Below are 20,683 nucleotides of genomic sequence, written 5' to 3'. Positions count from 1 at the left end.
TGGAGGATTTTAAGGAATGAAAATAAACTGTTTAAAAAAAAAGTCACGTCAGCTGGAAGTCACAGTGGAGAAGGAGGCGTGTCCTGTCTGTGCACTCTCAGCATCGATTGTACTCTGACAGCCAACCAGGTGAAAGTAAAACTGAGTCCCCCCCCCCCATAAGTGGAGAAGGCAAGATACTGGAGTGGGGTGGGAGGGGGCAAACCTAAAGGGAGCTCTTGCATGACATAAGACTGTGAGCACCGGAGTGTCCCATATAACACAATCAGAAACAGTTTGTTCTCCAAGTACAAATAGTGCACGGAATTTGTTCTGCCTCTGATGGTGTCATTTGTGCACAATTACACATACAATCAAGATCAATAGTACAAAAAAACAATAAACAGAATAAGAATACAAAACAGAGATTCAAAAAGAAATAAAGACGTGCAAATAATAAATAATCATGTAGACTGTAGATTGATAAATAAATGTGAAACATGTTAGCACAATATTTTTGAGACAATTTTTGAAATTTTACTTTTTTTCTCCCACTTTTACAACACAGGCATAAAGATACAGAGTATCAAATGCATAACTGTCCCAGTTTACCCTTTGTACCACTTAACCAATATTCGCCCTAACTGTGCTGAGTGAGACATTCAGTCATATACACTTATTTCCCATGATGTTTATTTACCCTGTTCCAGGGAGACCCCTGCCAAGTGTTTGCTGGGATGGTCGTGAGCTGGATAAACCATCACTGAACACTTAGTACTCGTCCAGAGAAGCCTCTTTGATACCGAGCCTCCGTTTATCCTCTGGCCAAACAGCAGCCGCATGACACGCGATGTATCGGCACAATCTCGACGTGCAGGGAATACAGCAGCATGTCATTAAAAATCATGTGGCGTGCAGTGGTGTGTGCGCGCATGCAAGGGTGAGTAATGCGTCAAACACATACAGACAGCTCAGCTGGATAGGAGCGACCCTGGGGGGGGAGACACGGGGGGTGAGGAGCTACCAGGGAGCTCCGGGGAGGCCGGCGTTCCCGGGAAGGCGAGCCACAGGTCACAGGTCATGGGGGGGTCATCGCCATGCCGACACCGGTCCTGAAAGCGGCTAAGCCCAGAAACACGCATGGCCTGATTTGCAATGGTCGCCAGCTGCCTACACGAGATGTCCGATTCTGCTGAGGGGGCAAACACAAGCAGAGGTGCAGAGGTGCATGCATGCATGCACACATACTTGCACCTGCAGCCATACGTGAGCCTCATGCATCGGCGGGCAAGTGAGAAAAAGCACAGCACCAGCTCTTAGATAACAAAGGATATCCTGGTGCACAGGTGCCAAGATGCAAGAAAATACAAGGCTTCACAGAAGACAGAGATTAGATTTGTTTAATGTAGTGCACCAACATCTAAATGGTGTAAATATATACACTGATCAGCCACAATATTAAAACCTGATTAATATTGTGTAGGTCCCACTTCTACCACCAAAAACAGGTCTGATCAGTCAAGGCATAGACTCCACAAGACCTCTGATGGGGTGCTATGGTATCTGGCACCAAGGCGTTAGCAGCAGATCCTGTAAGTCCTGTAAGCTGCGAGGTGGAGCCTCCATGGATCAGACTTGTTTATTCAGCACGTCCCACAGATGCTCAATCAGATTGAGATCAGGGGAATCTGGAGGGCGAGTCACCTTGAAATCTTTTTCATGCTCCTCAAACCACTCCTGAACAATTTTTGCAGTGGGGAAAAGCACATTTCTTGAAAGAGGGCACTGCTATTGGAGAATACTATTACAATGAAGGAGTGCACTTGGGCTGCAATGATGTTTTGCTAGGTAAATTAAAGGGAGAGTTTATCCCAATAGTGGGAATGGCATCTCTCTTCACATGATTTACATAACTCTTCTTATAGTCAACGCTGGTCCAGCCATCCAAAACATCCTGCCTCTGATGTCCTCCAGTTTTCATCAGAGGAGAGTCGCTCTAGTAACTATCAGCATACGTCATGCCTAAGCCACTATCACCGCCCGCTCTGGGTCACGGTGCCCCAGCAACACGATAACAAAACCACTTCCCTATCTTCATTTAAATCACATTTCCTGCAAAAAAAAATGGAGCAAATGTCAAACTAAAGGATTACATCAGATAAATGGAATAAATGTGAAAATTCAATCCAATGTAGCGTACTAACAAATTACCTACTTCTTAAAACTCGAAACTACTGATACTTAGCACTAAATATTTTTCTAAAACTGCTAAACTACCACTAAGCAATACAACAGATTTTTTTTTCTCTCACAGTAGGTCCTGACTGCTGCACCCCAGGAATACCCCAGAAAACCTGCCCTTTTGGAGATGCACCCACCCAGTCATCTAGCCATCACAACTTGGCCCTTGTCAAAGTCACTAAGACCATTTGCCAGATAAACAAAGTTATTCACATCACCTTACAGTGGTTTTAATGTTATGGCTGATTGCTGCATACTGTATATACACTGTATATTTACAGTAAGTGTGTACACACAATACAGACAAGTACTGGGACACACCTCCTGAATTCAGACTTATTGCCACTGTAGTATAAAATCAAGCACCTAGCCATGCAGTCAGGTTTAAAAACATTTGTGGAAAAAATGGGCCGTCCTGAATAGTTGAGTGAATTCAAGTGTGGTACTGTCATAGAATGCCACCTTTGCAATAAATCATTTCGTGAAATTTCTTCTTTGCTTGATATTCCACAATCAACTGTAAGTTGTATTATTGCAAAGTGGAAGCGTTTAGGACCAAAAAAAACTCAGCAGTGGCAGACCATCACGTAAAGTAACAGAGTGCTGAGGCGCATAGTGCATAAAAGTCACCAACACTATTGACTCAATAGTTCCAAACGTCCACTGGCATTGACCTCAGCACAAGCACTGTGCGCTGGGAGCTTCACTGAATGCACTTCCATGGCCGAGCAGCTACATGCAAGCCTCACATCACCAAACGCAAAGCCATGTGTCGGATGGAGTGATGTAAAGCACACTGCCTCTGGACTCTGGAGCAGTGGAAACATGCTCTGTGAAATGATGAATCACACTTCTCTATCTAGCAATCTGATGGTTTGGCAGTTGCCAGGAGAACGTTACCTGCCTGACTGCACTGTGCCAACTGTAAAGATTGGTGGAGGAGGGATAATGGTATGGGATTGTTTTTCAGGAGTTGGAATAGGCTGCTTAGTAGCAGTGAAGGGAACTCTTAATGCTCCAATATACCAGGACAAATTGGACAATTCTATGCTTCCAACTTTATGGGAACATTTTGGGGACGGCGGCCCTTTTCTGTTCCAGCATGAGTGTGTCCCAATGCACAAAGCGAGGTCCATGAAGACATGGTTAGGTGAGTTTGATGTGGAAGAACTTGACTGGCCCACACAGAGCCCTGACCTCAACCCCATCAAACACTGTTGGGATGAATTAGAATGAAGATTGAGAGCCAGGCCTTCACGTCCAACATCGGTGCCTGACCTCACCAATGCTCTTCTGAATGAATGGGCAAAAATTCCCACAGACACACTCCAAAATCTTGTGGAAAGTCTCCCCAGAAGAGTGGCAGCTGTTATAGCTGTAAAGGGGGGACGAAGTCCATATTGATTCCTAGTGTGGGTTTAATGGATAGGCATCCCAGTACTTTTGTCTTTAGTGTGTGTGTATGAAGAAATTACGTTCATTTACATTTCATTTACCTTCATATTCCTAGAGTGCATCACAAATAAATGAACACAGCACTGATGCTTGAATGTGTCTTACACGTGTCAAATAAGCCCTTGATTCTTTGAGTCATTCAGCAAAAACAGCAACAACAACGACAACAACAAAAGTCAGTCATTGACAGCACTGCCTTTGTGCGTAATCCGCTTGCTTATAGGAAGGTTTACGCCATTTCACAATCACCTTCCACTTCAAAATATTAACATGCCTTTTTTAGATTTTATTTGCTTTCCTCTTCGCGCCGAGGGATGCGGAACTCACTATATGCCGTTTTCGTCATTGAAAATGGCTGCAGTTACCATTCCGCGACTGATGGTGGCAGTAACATAAAAACCACGATCTCAAAACTTTCGGGGGGGGGGGGGGGGGGGGGAATGATGAGCAAGACGGTAACTTCCGGCTACTGTTTCCGCCTGCAGCTCCCAACATGGCGGCCCCTAAGGAGAAGGATTCAAGGCCGGGGAAAAGTTCTGGAAAAGAATCGCAGCCGCTAATCATCGCAAAGACTGCGGCGGAGGAGCAGAAACTTAAACTCGAACGGTTGATGCGAAACCCGGTGGGTTTTGATCCGATCTACTCACTACTGTTACACTTCCCGTCGCTATTTTCGCATTAATGTTAACTCGGCTATCAAAAGTAACAGTCGATAACACCCATTGTGTGCAGGACAAGCCTGCACCCGTGCCTGAAAGACCCAAAGAGTGGCAGCCCCGCGCCCCCCCGGAGTTCGTGCGTGATGTTATGGGTATTCAATTCGATTTTTATATATAACGGCTTTCATAGCACAGTCACCCCAATGCACCTGACTAGAGTGTGTGGCCATTCCTATATGATTTACTCAAAATGGTGTATAAAACTTGGAAAGGATGAATATGGAAAAGGGAATAACGTGTTTACACTGGCGGCTTGTTATGCGTTAATAATAATAATAATAATAATAATAATAATGATAAGGGTTTTTATCGCTTTCAAATTGTATTCGTCATATGCTGACATACACTGTGATATGCTTTTCCACCTGCTTCCATAATTGTACTCAGTGTATAATAGTAGGATAGAGTTATCTATAATAGTCAAAAAAGCCAGGTGCATTTCTATAGAAGACGAAGTGTAGTGAACGATCGGTACGTGCCGCACCTTCCGGCCTTCCTTAACTAAAGTTCTGCACAGGCTCCAGCGCCGGCGCCGGCAGCGGCGAGTTCCACGTGTACCGGCACCTGCGGAGGCGGGAGTACCAGCGGCAGGAATTCCTGGAGAGGCTGAGCGACAAGGTCGGTACCTCCGGCAACAAGTGTGATGCCGTGCGGAATGCGGCTGAATATTAATCTGTGTGAAACTGCTGGTCCCTTTGGGTGAGACCACTGATGAAGAACTTTGTTCAGAGCTGTACATTGGGGCATCAAGTCCTCAGCACAAAGAAGACCTTCGTTTGGTAATATGACAGTTTTCCAGAATCAGACAGATTTCTCTTGTCTTTGGTATTGTTTTTAGCAAAGGCTGGATCTTGAATACCTTGAAAAATTAAAGGAAAATAAGGAGAAGGCGGACGAGCAGACAGCTAAACGCAGGAGGAAGAGGTGAGGGTCCCTGCTTAGCACTGAGACTACGCATCCTCACTTAGCTGTAGGTTTATTAAGCGGGGTTGTGTATCAGGAGCTCAGTACTCTGCCTACTGTATGGCAGCACTTCTCGGCTGCTTTAGCCTCAGCCACATTTTTCCTGGGTAACAGCACAATGTGTTCATACACTGTTAAAAAAAGTCTGACATTAGGAAAAAAATGTTCACTATATATTTTTTTTTAACCACACAGTTCACAACCCAATGAAAATGGTTCTGTGATCCTTTTTAAAGACACTGCTGTCCAGTGTTGGGAAAGTTACTCACAATCGTAATCCATTAGAGAGGTGGATAGTTCAGGTCCAGGAAGTACAAATCCAAACCAAGGTTTTGTTTCAGCCAGCCAACTGAGTACTCTGTGACTGTGACTCTTTATGCTCAACTGGTTGGGTGAAACAAAACCTTGGTTTGGATTAGTACTTCCTGGACCTGAACTATCCACCTCTGTCTGTAATGGATTACTTTTGTGAGTAACTTTCCCCCACACTGCCGCTGTCCTCTCTATGGTCTCAATGACTGTAATGTGAAACACAGCGGTTCCTTTAGGTGGCTCTACAGTGACAACTTTTTTCTTTTTTTTTTGTGAATTATTCCAATTGTTGAGCTCTATAATTAAGCTTAATTGTTAAGCTATTATTAGGTATATGGTTGCTTTTTAAATATGAGCATTCAAGAACTCCTCTGTGGTCCTGGAAGTTGGTGTATATATATATATATATATTCTCAGAAAAAAGGGTAAAAATGTGTACCTTTGCTTGTCACTGAGGCTATACCCTCAAAGGTCTGCCAAGTGTGTGTGTGTGTGTGTGTGTGTGTGTGTGTGTGTGTGTGTGTGTGTGTGTGTGTGATTTGTGCATGTCAAGAACAAAGCATCATAGCCAGAGGGAAACAGCACAAAAGAACTCGGATAAACAAGGTAAAAACAAAACAAAGCACATCAGTAACCAAGTAATGAATAGGTAGGTAAATAGAAATGAAATACATTATTTCTGACCAAGGCCTGTATTGCACAGAACTTTATTTAAAACCTTTTTTACTTTAATGTATATGCTAAAGAGAAAACTCTCGAAGACTGGTTTCCTTTTTAAGAATTTAATTTTGTGGGCTTTAGTATTTTTCCCAAAAGAACAAGCAAATTAACAACATAGTGTTCCCCTTTATTTGAATTGGAGTAATAGAAAAAAACATGAAAGTCTCATAGTCATTTTGGCACCCAGGAAGAAATCCAACTAAAGTATAAAAAGGTAAGGGAAAGGTGTTCAACAGACGGACGCTAACTGCAACTGCAACTATCAGCAAGTGTAGGTGCCAAGCTGTTACAAGGGTCACATCCGTGTAGTATTTTATAAGGAACTCCTTTAATGTTATTTCTCACAGTTACATAAGGATTTGCCCACTCGTGCTGCCATAGCGGTTGTGGCGGTTGCTTGCCCTCCCCAGGTTGGCTTGTCAGTATCACTGTACTGCATGCTCACGTCGGGGTGTCATTTTCAGCCCAGGTCGATTGTGTAACCCTGCTGCACCCTGTAAAGTGTAAACTTCCTGTTTTAGGGAGAAGCTGAAGCAGAAGAAGCTGATGGCCAAGCAAGCCAAGCAGGAGGAGAGGAGGGCTGACGGTAAGACGTGGCGTTCCGCGTCGCCGTTTGACGGCGTAAATGCATGTGATCAGGAATGCATAACTGCAGGCCGTGCAGACAGGAGTGTGACATCCCACAGTCCCCGGCTTATCCACCTGCTCTTTAAATCTCAGCCTGTCTGCCGCATGGCAGCATTATCCAGTATGATGATACTCTTGCCCCCCCCCCCCCCCCACAGATTCTACTAGCGAATCCAGCAGCGAGCAGGAGGGTGTGCAGGAGCGGGAAGCTGAGGATGACGCCGAGGTCCCCAGCTTTGTGATGGGCCACAGGTGACCATCCCCTGCAGCGGTCCCTGATCACGGCCTGGGGGTCACATTCAGAGGTCAGCCAGGAAAACTGGCCCTGATTCGTTTCTTGGATTCCGGACAGCCTGATTGGTTGAGATGTTTCCTGCCAGTGGAAACAGGACAGTGGTGGAGTTCAAGCTTTTTTTGGTTTGTCAGGATCATGTCTGATCGGCAACCGGATGTTTGGTCGTTTATTTTGAGGCTCTTCCTGGCATTTTCTTTGTGTCACATGACTGTTCAGAATTCATCGGGGGTTTGACATGACCCCACAGATTCCTACCATTTGTATGTGTGTATATGCATTCAATAAAGACGTTAAATACCTTTTGCAATTCAGTTCTGAGTTAAAAAAATCTAAATTGAAGTTCTCATAACTCTTATCCATGCCCTTGGCCCTCCTGTCGGATTTTAGAATAAGAACGGAAAGAAACCACATTCCTGCCAAACGTGGCCTGTGATTTAGCTCCTTTATAAATCATTTTTTTCTTTTCTTTGCCAGTATTAGCTCGTTGCTTCACTCTGGCGTTCGTTAATTAAAGACGTCGAATAGGGCTGCAGGATACAGAAGTTGCCCTCAGAATGCTGTAGGTCTCCAGCCTCTTGTGGTTCTGGATTGTGCTCCAAAGCAGCGTCTGGGGGGGGGGAATCGGGAATCCAGGGCTCCACGCATTCCGCCAGCTTCTGCTCTCAGGCGTTCCTGGGAATGTGTGTGGCGTTCCATACCAGTCCTGCAGCACTCCTCTGCATTACGGGCATGTGGAAGTCGTTTGAAAGCTTCATGCTGGTGAGACATAAGTCCTCTTGAGAGCTTCCAGATGCTCGACACACCAGTTTTAAAAGCTTTTCAAATTAGCTGCGGGCCAGACTGGATCTTTGTGGTCGGCTGTCATAAGGATTGATTTTAACTCGATTCCTCTAGCTAAACGATGTATTAATTACTGTACATTACTGCATTATTACATGTCAATTGTGATGTAATTTTTGCCGGAATGATCTGGCGGCCTCCTCTGTCAATGAAAGACCGAAGAAAACTGAAAAGTGTGACTGTGACATTAGGAATTCTTGTCTTTCTCTGAAGTTCTTAATTAAAAAAACAGCAGTGTATGAAGGATGAGTATGAGGCTCACTGGGCTGGATGCCTGTCCATTACAGGTGTAAAAGGGGCCGTTCACCCCAAAACTGAAGAAGATTTTTTTTTTGGGGGGGGGATGCTATCTATCCATGTTGGTCATTCTGCTGGGAGATGCCTAGTTCTGGAGATACCGGCCATAGGAATGTTGGGCTTCTCTGGAATATAATGGGCATGTTTTCTGTGGTGTTTGAAGTGCCCACTGTGGGTGGGATTTCAGTCCATTACCAGGGTTGTCAACTTTGGCCAGCTGGCTGGAGTGATATGTCTATACACACATGCACCCACATTTACATGTACGTAACAGTTTTATTACCTTTTAAATATTTTGTAGGGTTTGCAAACTACCCCAACGCTTTTGGTGTAGATCATTTTAGGTTAATAATGGAATAATAGAGATTTTCTGTGAGATTTCTTGCGTGAGCGTGAGAGTCGCGCCAGATGCGTGACAGTTGGCAGCCCTGCATTACATGGTGCTCATATATGCTACAGGCAGCTGAGGGACTCCAGTCAGGCTGACTGCATGCCTTTGGCTTGTGGGAACCAACCCACAAACACTGCACATTCATTAATATGTTCATTCTTCGTAAGGAGATACTTTGTAGAGAGAGCATTTTTCCCAAAATATTTCTAATACAAGATATTATCATGTCTGCATCCATCCATCCATCCTCATTAGTGAAGGCTGGGATTGGGGTTGGGCCATCAGAAATGCGCTCTGAATGTAGAGGGGTAGCAGAAACCCTCACCTTTATTGTTTATAGGTTTATAGGTAAATGAGAAACATTCATGTTGTGCTGGCAGAAAGGATCCTCACTACTGGAACTACTGGTTTTTGAAATATATATTTATGATATATAGAGATCCCACCGGAAATAACCGGTTCCCTGAACACACTTATGTTTACACAAGCATTCAAGTTCTGCTTGTACAGGGTGCAGGTTCCCTCAGACTGGGCCTCTTGGGAACGGTCCTCTGCCCCCCCAACCCCCCCGCCCCCAGGTCCCCTTGGGGACTTGCCTCTGCTGCCCCCTGGCTGTCATCCTCATTCTCTAGACTTTCCTAGTATTTCCTGCATTCTCTCATTCATTCATGTATGTTCTCATTGTACTTCAATTTCACAATACCGTTGGTCCCTTTATACAACATTTTGCTAATTTATTCTCTTTATTTTTACTTTCCAGTTGTATTGTTATACACCTCGGCTTGCACCATTCCTCTGTTCTGTTCTCCGATGTCACTTTGTTATGTTCGATAAGTCCTGAGAGTGGAACATTTTTTCTAATATGTCCGAAGAGATCACACACAAATGAAAGTTAATCAAAGAATTTCCCATTTGAAAAGAGCATCTATACCGTATGTCTAAATAAGGTGCAGTCCCTTAAGAGTTTACATGATTTGAAGTCTGATGTCTTTGCAGAGTAGTGTTAGAACATTGAGGCTTATCGTATCACACATACAGATGTTTCATTTATCAATTATCCTGTAGACATCGAAGTTTTCTATTCACAATTTGTTCCAAAAGGAAGTTGATTTGGCTGCTGGATAGAATGAAAATGAACAGTTTGTGAGGGTTTAGTGAAGGTAACAGGACACTGATTGTCTTAATTTATTGTACCTAAACTTGAAGAACATGCTTCTCTCTCTTGTGCTCGGTTATCCTCTCCCTCGTCTGCCTAGGAGGACTTCTGTCCGTCGTTTTACGTCAGTCGCCTTGTTCGTCACGTTCGCGGCTGTTTGTAACTTGGCTTCTTGTTCATCTGGTGCCTGTTTTGATCCTGAATGGCCCGAAATGCGTCGAGCGGCCGTTCCCACATTCATGCCCTCCACACCCTGACGGGATGCATTCTCCACGCTCTGCTGTGGGAGGGCAGCTCATAGCTCCACACAATACCTGCTTTAAACCTCAACCCCTCTGTTTTAGCTCAGTCAGCCCGGCCCAGGTGCTCTGTACAGACACAGAACATTCTCATAGGGGGTCTGTCACCAGCACAGTGATCTAAGATGGCTTTGCTCACAGAGGGCTGTGTCATTTTATTCCTGTTCTTTTCTGTTGTGGAAGGGGGCAGTAAGTACATTTTCCATCTACTTTTCCATCTATGAATCCAGAACTTAATGAAAAACACGAAAGCTTAAAATGGCATGTGAGAGCGTTACGAATGTGGATATTCCACTGGATGTGTTTAGACATGTACAGTACTATGCAAAAGGTAGTTAATGATGTTTAAATGATCTTCATGTTGGTGTAAAACTATTGTATATGTCAAAGTGTCAGCTTAGCCATTTCAAAACATCTAAAATCATCCCAGTATTGTCCTGCAACCATCAAATAAACCAACATATTTTTTTAGTTATTTAACTTATTAAGTTAATTAATTAATTGAGCTGGTGGTGAAATGTATCAAATACATTGAATAGCTTGAGTGCACCTGAGGAGAAGTTTAGGAACTGAAACAGTGTTCTAACCATCTAACTTTTCTTCTTCAGAGAAAATCTTTTCTATTCATTTGCGTTACTTCTAATGTTAAATTTTATATAATTTTTTTAAATTGAAATGTTAATAATATTAAATGTTTTTATTTCCTGAACAAATGTATACTTACTATCCAGAAAAACAAGTTTAAACATTTTGTTTCACTGTCTTCTGCACTGTACTGTAGATCCTTTGTTTCTTTATGGATGCAATTATGTACAATTTCTTTGGTTTTCATCACTGGCAGTTAGATACTGACTCTGTCACTGTGTCCATTTAGATTCTTGTTGAATGTGTCAGGCTGACCGAATCTTCGGACGCCGGTTTGCTACTCGTAGATGTCTAAATGGCTTATCCAAGACTCTTTCATGCTTCTTTTTGACTTCATCATATTTATTGTAATAAATGTGCCTATTTTGAGTGTCAGGCACCTCTGAAAACTTATAAGAAAACAGTTGATTTGCATTTAGAAATTGTAGCGAAATGATAATATCGGGGAGAGTGGCATTAATTTACAGGAACATTGTCAGATGTTCTCAGTGGGACACTGAGATCTGAAGGTACCCGCCTCGATTGCCCAGACTTGTCGTCTGAAAAGTGAAATTTCTGCTCGGCAAGCTGCTCTGGCTATGTCCTGCCTGTATGTGTCATTACAGCAGGTCTCTTGTCACATCCACCCCGCTTCATATCCGCGTCAGACTCCAGACTTGCCTCAAACCCTGGGTGAGGACACTTCATGATAGTGTCCCATGCGTCAGTCCCTCATTCCTGCCTGACGTGACTGAACTTGCCCGGACTCTTACTGTCCCGATGAAGAAACACTCCCATACAAAAAGCCACCAAACTCAACCGGCTCTTCTCTATAAAAGTAGATCTTGCGCAACAGAGTCTTTAGACACACAGGTGCCTATAACAGTTAAAAATATGCCAGTGATGGATGGGATGATAATGTACCCTAAACCTAACCCTAAACCCACACAATGATTGGTTGAAGCATCTTCTATCCTAAACTTAACCCCAAAAAACAACCAGCGATGGGCAAAATAGTCATTTTGACGGTGTATGCTCTGGAATTACCTAAAGATCCAGTCTGTTTGTTTTCTTTCTCTGTTTCTCTCAACAGTTACGCAAATGAATACACCACCTCAGGTCTCTAGCTACAACTTGGCAGCAAAGATCACCAGCACCACCGTCGTGCTTAACCAGCCCTACTGCTACTTTAACGCAGCCCCTTCACTCTGCCAAGTGCAGTGTGACATCTACATAGTTCCTGCTGTGGGCCCAGGTACATACGCATCATCTCCTCTTTAGGGCACAGTACGGAGGAATATTAGGACCGGCTAAAATGGAATGAAATTATAAAACAAAGTCAAAATAAAGTTAGAAACCGGTGACTGTGAAATATCTGCTGGAGATGAATCATCTTACATGACGACACGATGCAGATGCCTCACATTCAGCTGCTTTCATTTCACACAAAATAAAACTCACTTCTGCTAGGATATGGGGTCACAAACATTTCAGCCCGTGACCCAAATAGCAGTGCCAGAGACTCACGACCCCCACTAAGTCTGTATTGGTGGTCTACAACCTTTATTATGGTACGGGCTATTGAGGCTCAGTGGTGGTGGGGGGCTCGGTAGATTTTTTACAATCGACTGGTTGTGGTGATGATTAAAATGGGTTATTTTCACATTGTTTATAGACAAATTCTGCAAATCATCTCGCGACCCTCCAGTTTGGGAACCACTGTGTTAGAAGAAGCCATCTGTAGAGTTCAAGTTTTACCTCAAAACTTCTGACTTAAGTCTCGGAACTTTATTTCAATTTTAGTCTCAGAACTTTCAACTTTAATCTCAAAATACATGTATTTTTCCTTCTAGGTTGCCCTAATGCTCTTTGTGGAATAGGGACATATAACTGTCTGTACTGCTTTTGTGGTATTTTAAATGCTATACTTTTGTATTAAGTTACACCTCAAATGTTAGCTGAGTCGGTGCTTAAATTGCAGAGCATGAATATATTCAGTATGGAAAATTCTGGACCTAGCTATGTGATGAAGTTAAAGCAAAGACATTTCTCCATTTGAACAGGAATGGCCAATTTCAACAGTGACGAGACAAATGCAAACATACTGCAACTATCTCCTTATCCAACCGCTTTCGCGACAAACTCTTCGAAGAACTACTTCCTGACAAGAGTAGGGATGCTGAGCAGCTTCCCGTGCGTGGCGTCAAATACAATCACGTATGTGAGAGTGGGATCGGACGGGAACTGCAGTAGCACAAACTGCAATGGGGCGTTACCAGCCGGCTCCACAGTGAGGTACGCTGCTGCCCAGTTACCTTCCCGACATCCCAGGCTGCTCTTCTCATCTGTCACCTGACTAATAAACTGCTGTGTTAGCTGTTGAGGTCGTTTATGCGTTGATGAGCTAATAAAGGTAATGCATCAATAGCTGTGTTCATGAACTGAGCTGTTTGAAGTACTTTCTATTGCAGTAGTATTTATTAGTGTTAGCATAGTAAAATAGTATTTTAGGTACTTTTTGAACTTGTAATGAACAGCATTTAGTATTTTGAATAGTACTGAACAGTAGATTTATCCAAATACTGTTTTTAAACATAGCTTTTTATTTATCTTCTATTTCACCTTTACTTTTAGCCCACGTCCTCAACTTATTAAATTTAATCTTTGTCTAGTTAACCTAGTCTTTTTTTTTGCACAGTAAAAAACAGGCAAGCCAAATTTTCATTTCACTGCAAGTTGTATCAGGATAAATGCATGTGACAAATAAAACCTTGAATCTTGAATTTCAGTTTTAAGTACGTCCTAATTAACACAACAAACAACCAGATCATTATGGATACAAGTTGGTCCAGCGCAGTCACTCTTAATTCTGGTATGGCTCTACTGCTGTCGTTTTTTTTCTTGTTCCACAAACACACAGAGGGATGTGTTAGATAACATTGCACAATGTTTCTCATCACAGTAACAAACCCCGCAACCATCGATAATGGCTTAAGGAGACGTTCTGCTGGAATGATTATCATCACCGCCATACTGTGTGTCCTCTTCTTCCTGCTGCTGCTGCTCCTGATCTTCGCCCTGATCTTTGGCCGGTAATTATGAAAGCATCACCTTCACACTCATTACATTATATTTATTAGGAGGGGGTCATGCCACTGATTTCCTTTGCGATCTGATTCGATCCCTATACCAATATTCGTGCTGGCCCCACCCTAACAGAAAATATGCTGAGCGCGGTTGGGGGGGTGACTGTTGAAGACAAAATTCAGAGATTCCTTTTCCCTAATCACTAGTATCTGGGCCCCTGTAAGTCTGACTGTGATATTCATATGAATTATCAGATACGTCTTTTGAAAGTGTTGCGTTTTTAAATGATATGATTACACATTCTTCTCCTTCCTCTTAATCTTGTAGCCGCTTCACAACATTCACTGAACGAGAACCTCTACCGGTCCTCGGCTCTTTGCGCGTCAAGAAGTACGAGACTCACAACGTCCACGAACCACAGTCATATACAAACACCACCTATGCAGATGACGTCAAGAAGTTCAGCACCGATGACGTACTAACCAGCAATCAGAAGCCCACTGCCCCTGACCTCCAGGACTCTGTGAAGCTGCAGAGATATCAGAAATTCGTGAATTAGGTGCAAAACGCTTAGAGTAAAGGAACAGAGGAAAGCGGCGCAGAGCAGTGGCTGGATGGACCGCGAGCCGCATGCATGCGCTCTAAAAGTTGCAGACTTCTCACTGCTAAACCTTCCTATTTATTTTGAACAATGACAATTTATTTTCATGATTTGTCTGCTCGACCTGTACTAATCTTAAATCTACGGAAAACCATTAATGAATCATAACAGTAAATTACAGTTCAGTAATTCAAATAGTTTAAAATCATAGTAATATTTTCAAAAACAGGCAGGAATAAGTTTTACTCTGATAATTGTACCGTAATAATAAACATGGGTGTTAATTGCTACAGTACTTTTTAAAACATTATGTATTTTTTTTTTATTATTTTAAATCAGATTTATTTTATTGCCCAAGAACGACAAACACCTATATTTTCCAAACGATCAACTGACTTTAAGTAAGAATAGGCTATTATAAAACAAACTGAATAAATATTTATGTGGGGCGGGAAGTGTATGTGTATAAAGCAATATAGGTGTGCAGGGGCGTAGGAATCAGGGGGCGGGGGGCGTGTATCCCTCCAATAATTAATTTGGCATCATCGTCCCCCCATCCCCATCCCCCAAAAATATAGTTTTACATTTAAATTACATTTCAATAGAACCGTGTTTCCTGGCCTTCCGTCTGCTGCAGACACCTTCCATAAGGCAGCGTTTATCAGCCGCTGCGTGCAACATTCGCTGTCCTTAATTCGTGCATGAAATTGTAAACATTGAATTGCGCGGCGTATTTTTAAAATGTGAATGAATGGCTCAGTTGCAGCCTGGCCGCTTGAAACGTACAGTAAACGTAGTTGCCGCTGATGATGGACAAAGGAAAGCGATCAGCCCCCCTGCAAATACAAGTTTATAGAGATGCAGGAAGGAGTCACAGATATAGGCTATAGGCCTACTGCAGTCTGCTGTACATTACCCAAGAGAAACGTTTATATGAGATACCTAAGTAATGGGTTTTCGCTCCCTACTTCACATTTTTACCTTGCTCTCCTGCGTCCAGTGCAGTGCTTTTCATGAATGAATAACTGACGTAACTTTGCTTTCACTAAATGCTTAACATTGTCTTTTTTTATAAGGATGGGAATGTTTAACGTCTCTGATGTAGGGCCTACTTAAGGTGTGTGTTTCTTAAATTACGCGTTCACATTACGTTGTCCTGGGTTTTTGATATAGAGGAATATCTAAGGGTTTTGACATAGCTTTTTGGCTGAAAAGTGATTTATTAAACGGTCTTTTTAAAAACGTGTTACTTAACTGAACACGTATTTATAAAATGCATTTCACTGGTGTCCAAGCAGGTATTGGGATCCAGCTGGCAGGCAGTTGTATTACAAAATGTGGAATAATCTCGTTTCTCATTTAATACCTTAAAAGTGACAAGTTGCATTCACTAGGTGTTGTTATTTTAAACACCGTCAAGTTCACATGGGAGCAAATATACCGGTATTGGGATGTTTTTGTTATTATTTCATGTAAATGGTGTTAATGACGTGACCATAAACAAAAAGCTTAAAAATTCAGATATAGTTCTGTATTTTATAATGCTCATTGAAACCAATAAGATTTATTTCATGGTGTTCTACTCTTATATCTGCCACAAATGCTCATGTTAAGTCTCTGTAATAAATATTCTCATTAAGTAATATTGTCATTACGCATTTTTTTATGGAATAACACTTGGTATATAGAAAATCTTTGGGTATTAAACAAAGTAAATTAGGGGTTACAATATTTTGTTTTTTTAATTGGTTTTTGTTGACTCAGCTTCTTAATTAGATTTACAAAGAAATGAATAATAGAAACAATTTGACATAAAAGAACAACACAATACATGCTGTACTTGTAGTGGATCAGGAATCAATCAAATATATATGATCAAATATATAATCAAAATATTTGGCTTGTGTCCTATATAAATTGGCCTATATGAAAGTCCAAGAAATGTAGCCAGTGTTATTTGAAGGTCTTCTCAAAATTGGCAGAAAACGTTCTTACCTTAGTGGAACTTTATTTCCGTGTTTTACATTTTAACAAAGGTTCTGTCAATGTCACCACAATAACAGTATTATTTGACATGCTTTAAGCACAATTAATGTTGAATGATAGTGTTTTAAAATTAAAATTATTTTATCAGAGTCCTATATGTGTATACTGTGAACACACCATCTAGCCTTGAACCCATAACCTTCGGGGTGGAAAGCCAGAACGCTCCCTACTCTGCTGCCATGTCCTTGGTTTGGGCCTCTCTTACTGTTCACGGTTGTAGTAGTAGTTGTAGTAGTGAGCTAATGTTCTGTGAACATCAGGAAAACTGGGCACTTTGAAAGCTTACATACCTTAATCGTAATGTTAGGTAAATGTTTTAGCTGGGGTAATGTTTCAGCTTCAGATTTAAAAGCTGATTCCATAAATTGTGTATCATATATTCAGTGAGAGAGATTATTGGCCCATGAAGGGATCGACTGGGAAAATAGGATGAACTGGTTTTTCAGGATTCTAGGCGACACCGTCTCTCCCCCTTTTCACCTTGACACTCAGTGGGGTAGAATCGGGCCTCAGGCTAACATGTTAATCTGCTGCAAACCCCAATAAACAACAAGTAATTTACAAACCCTGAGAAGCCTTCATCTGAACATGTTAATTATACTTTTTTTGGTATACTGTTAAGTTCTTTAAATTGAAATCCACATGCTAGAACATTGAAATTGTATCGCAATTATTGTTGAACTGGATTTGAATAAGTAACTGCATATAGCTTTGTGAAAGAATTATTCATTTTGTTATGCCACAGACTTATGTCAGAGGATTCATAAAGGAGCAGACCAGTGTTCCCTATGCCTCGCTAATGTGGCACAGATACTCGAGTGCAGATTTATTAAATGGCTATTAAATGTGCTTATTCGCCATTGTCAGACATTGTCAAACACAGAGAAATTAAGTAACTCGCTTATATACAAAACAGACTTTAATGTGGTGGAGCCTCATCGATTCAGGACTCAACGTGTTTTCCTGGGCAAACAGTCGTGTTGAAATGGGCGGGAACTGTTTGGTTGGTAACCAGAGTGCAATCTGTTTATAGTAGCATGACAAGATGGGAGAGTCCGTCTGCCGTCATTTGGGTGTGACAACAAAAGAGAAATGTCAATGATTATATAGTACGCTTCTGGATAAAGAACTTAGTAAGATTAAAAATATGTAAAATATAGTGCCTATGCACTTGTACGTGCCAGGTCAAAACTGCCATCGTCATCACAGGCAATGATACTGTCATCCCTGTCATCTCTGTGATCGCTGTGTTTCACGCTGTTGTGCTCTTTGTTTCATTTGTTGAATCCTGTGAAGCTTTAGTGGGATAATACCTGAAAGAGAAAGCATGCCTCTGAATCGGCAGGACTTGGACTGTTCTCCATAGTTTTCCTTAAGGGCACAGGGTCACAGGTGAAGTTTTACAATGCCGATAATTATTTTTATATTATTTGATAGCCAAGAAACAGATTTCCGAAGATTCTGTCTGAATCATTGTTAGCTATTGAATTTCTTTATGAATATCTGTAGCTGATAAAAAACAATCCAGCTAAGAAGCTAGCAATAGTCATAATACCACTAACAAGTGTCACTGATCAGTCTGAGGGTAGGGGTCCGTAAAATTTGCTGATCGGGGGGGGGGGTATCATGCCAGAGGATCAACTGGCCAAGTGTAAGCATTTTGACCGTTCTTTTTTGCTGTGGCCCCTGAGGCTAAGGTTAGTCTTGAATTTTTGCATACTTTCCTTTCATTTAATGTGTTTTCTTAATGCCTGCTCACAATTTGTTTACCACTCTAACAGTACAGTATCAAAGACACGGGAGATGTAATATTAGTCTTGTATCTTCACACTGTTTTCTTCCTCTGTCAGGCTACTTTGTGTCGGTTCACTTGGCAGTGAAGCACCCAGAGGCCTGTCACTAGACTCCAGTGTGAAAAGAAAACTGTGTAGTGTGAATCACATAGTAGGAATAGTCCATTACAGCTGGGACGGGGGGCAACTTTGTCTACCCCGAAAACTGTTGCTAAAAATGCAAGTAACAGACATGTTGCTATGATTTAAAAGATCATATTATCTTATATTAATAAATGTAACTTCTGGAAATTCTGTCTTCATGGGGCCCCTAGTTTTCAGGCGCCCCAGGCAGCTGCCTACCCCTGCCTTATGGTAAGTCCGCCCCTGAAGGTTGGTGTGTGAGGTCAGGGTTTGAGTCGCACTGGTCCTAAGTGGAAGGCAGCATCAGGAATATTCCCAGCGGTCTTTGTGACAGTACTCTGCTGGCATGTCCCCATCTACGCTGCTGTTGGCACTATCTCTTAACGTCTCCTACAATGCAATCAGGCGTGGAGACTTTCGACAGTGGTAAGTCCAGGTGGAACATCTTGAGTATCTCGCCATACCCTGAGGCGTTCATTGGTGACAGCTGCACAAAGTACTACCTCACCAGGCTGGGTCCCTTGCAGGACTTTCCCTGTGTTGAGCTCCCGGGAATCAAGTATTTCCGGGTCGGAGACGACGGGAGCTGCACAACCCCAGACTGCAATGGAATCCTGCCAGCTGGTTCTACTATCAGGTACGTTCCTATGAAGCCGGCTAGTGATCCACAGCTGATGGGAATGCCGTCTTGGATCTTCAGTGTCAGCCACATTCCATGCCCCTGCAGTGTGGATGGAAGATGGATATCCAGCGGTTTCCATAGCAACCCTGGCTTGTGAATACTACGAGATGTCACATATTCAGAGCTATGCTAACATTACTATTTGTGTGCATTACCAGGGGAGCCAGGGCTTCACCGGGGGTGGGGGGGGGGGCAGTTTAGATTTTAATGAAAATGAATTAGAACATATTTGTCTAATTAAACTAATTAGTGTGTATTTCATTGGGGGAAGGGGGTGGGCGTATGGTGATTTTTTTTTTACCCACAGGGGGAACTCCAGAGTTTGGGGGAGGGGGGGGGGGTGCACGTAAATGTGTGTAGTGGGGGGTGGTAAACAATGCTGCTGACTATGTCAAATATAATGATATTAAACTATATATGATATATGATATTTATCGTCTTTAGGTTAAATTGAATCTCCTGCTTTGTAGGCAACTGAAATGTCTTTAACAAGAGAATTTACAGTGAAAAGCCAATTTAATGAAAATACTGAGGAATTCATAAATGACCTGTAACCATGTTGTGTTGTCAGGGTGAAATATTTCCTCATTGATTTATGGATGAACAGAATAGTCTCTGAGTCAAAATGGTCTTACTACATCAGCCTACTCTCACGTAAGGAATTGTATTTTCCCATTATTTTAAAAGTCTTTTTTGAAATGGCATTTCAAAATATTATGTCTGACCAATCTGGTGCACAAAATCAAAGTGTGATTCCGATATTGTACCAGTAGGGGGAGCCTTGAGCACGATACACGGACTCGTGGGCTGGGTTTTAGATTGTTACTGATGAAATGACACGAATGTTCTAGAAACGCTGCGTGCATGAAATATTTGACAACCAAAACAATGCAGAAGCTTTTTTGTTTCGATGTGTTAAATAATGTTTGTAATATTGTTTTTAATTGCTCACTTGTTAACCAGAAATCGTAGTGCTGCATATGGTTAGATTGTTGGGGGCTGGCCTGGCGTGTGTTCCTGTGCATTTTTGTGTGACACTCCAGCTGCAGCCAGTAGCTCCATCGAGGAAGTGTGTGTGTGTGACCCTTGTTGATGAAGGGTTCAAGGGCCATTCTGATGGCATGGTCGTCATGGTCGTCATCTCCTCCTGCATGCTGGTGGCCCTGATCCTGCTTCTGGTCCTCATGCTTTTAGCAGATGGGTGATTCACCTGGTCCTGTGCTCAGAGCCACATCCTCTGTGTCCCAAGCCAGTCTCATTTCCCACCAGAAACGTTTTGCCTATCTGTGTCTCTCCACCCAAAAAGACGGTATTAATTTCCTGTGTGATCTTCAGTCATTTTATTATTTGCACCTTAAAAAGCAACTTATCTATTCACAGATATCACCCTCTGACATAATTAAGAAACATTTAATCTTCTGGTTTGCACTGGG

At 42.3% G+C, this 20,683-nt stretch overlaps 2 protein-coding genes across 2 annotated transcripts; both read left to right on the top strand.

Annotated features, from left to right (window-relative positions):
* The first annotated feature begins 4,130 nt into the window (after positions 1-4,130).
* prkrip1 (PRKR interacting protein 1) lies at positions 4,131-7,610 on the top strand. Its single transcript, XM_023832952.2, has 6 exons — positions 4,131-4,297; positions 4,408-4,486; positions 4,912-5,012; positions 5,233-5,318; positions 6,911-6,975; positions 7,175-7,610. The coding sequence occupies exons 1-6, from the start codon at positions 4,169-4,171 to the stop codon at positions 7,270-7,272; spliced, it is 558 nt and encodes a 185-aa protein (XP_023688720.1). The 5' UTR covers positions 4,131-4,168; the 3' UTR covers positions 7,273-7,610.
* Positions 7,611-10,214: 2,604 nt separating this feature from the next.
* On the top strand, positions 10,215-16,249 carry LOC111854695 (uroplakin-3b-like). Its single transcript, XM_023832930.2, has 6 exons — positions 10,215-10,483; positions 12,012-12,173; positions 12,982-13,213; positions 13,708-13,790; positions 13,881-14,010; positions 14,333-16,249. Exons 1-6 carry the CDS (start codon positions 10,420-10,422, stop codon positions 14,562-14,564), a joined length of 903 nt encoding a protein of 300 aa, XP_023688698.2. The 5' UTR covers positions 10,215-10,419; the 3' UTR covers positions 14,565-16,249.
* The last annotated feature ends 4,434 nt before the right edge of the window (positions 16,250-20,683 follow it).

The sequence above is a fragment of the Paramormyrops kingsleyae genome, chromosome 6, assembly GCF_048594095.1.
Source record: "Paramormyrops kingsleyae isolate MSU_618 chromosome 6, PKINGS_0.4, whole genome shotgun sequence".
NCBI lineage: Eukaryota > Metazoa > Chordata > Actinopteri > Osteoglossiformes > Mormyridae > Paramormyrops > Paramormyrops kingsleyae.
This window is presented reverse-complemented; position numbering and strand designations above follow the sequence as displayed.

Bases quoted from the DNA above. Each gene is read 5' to 3' on its own strand.
- LOC111854695 (XM_023832930.2), top strand. From the start codon at position 10,420: ATGGCTTTGCTCACAGAGGGCTGTGTCATTTTATTCCTGTTCTTTTCT. The intron at 13,214-13,707 runs GTACGCTGCTGC...CTTGAATTTCAG, and splicing joins CCAGCCGGCTCCACAGTGAG to TTTTAAGTACGTCCTAATTA. The intron at 14,011-14,332 runs GTAATTATGAAA...TTAATCTTGTAG, and splicing joins TTCGCCCTGATCTTTGGCCG to CCGCTTCACAACATTCACTG.
- prkrip1 (XM_023832952.2), top strand. From the start codon at position 4,169: ATGGCGGCCCCTAAGGAGAAGGATTCAAGGCCGGGGAAAAGTTCTGGA. The intron at 4,487-4,911 runs GTATTCAATTCG...AGTTCTGCACAG, and splicing joins GTTCGTGCGTGATGTTATGG to GCTCCAGCGCCGGCGCCGGC. The intron at 5,013-5,232 runs GTCGGTACCTCC...TATTGTTTTTAG, and splicing joins TGGAGAGGCTGAGCGACAAG to CAAAGGCTGGATCTTGAATA.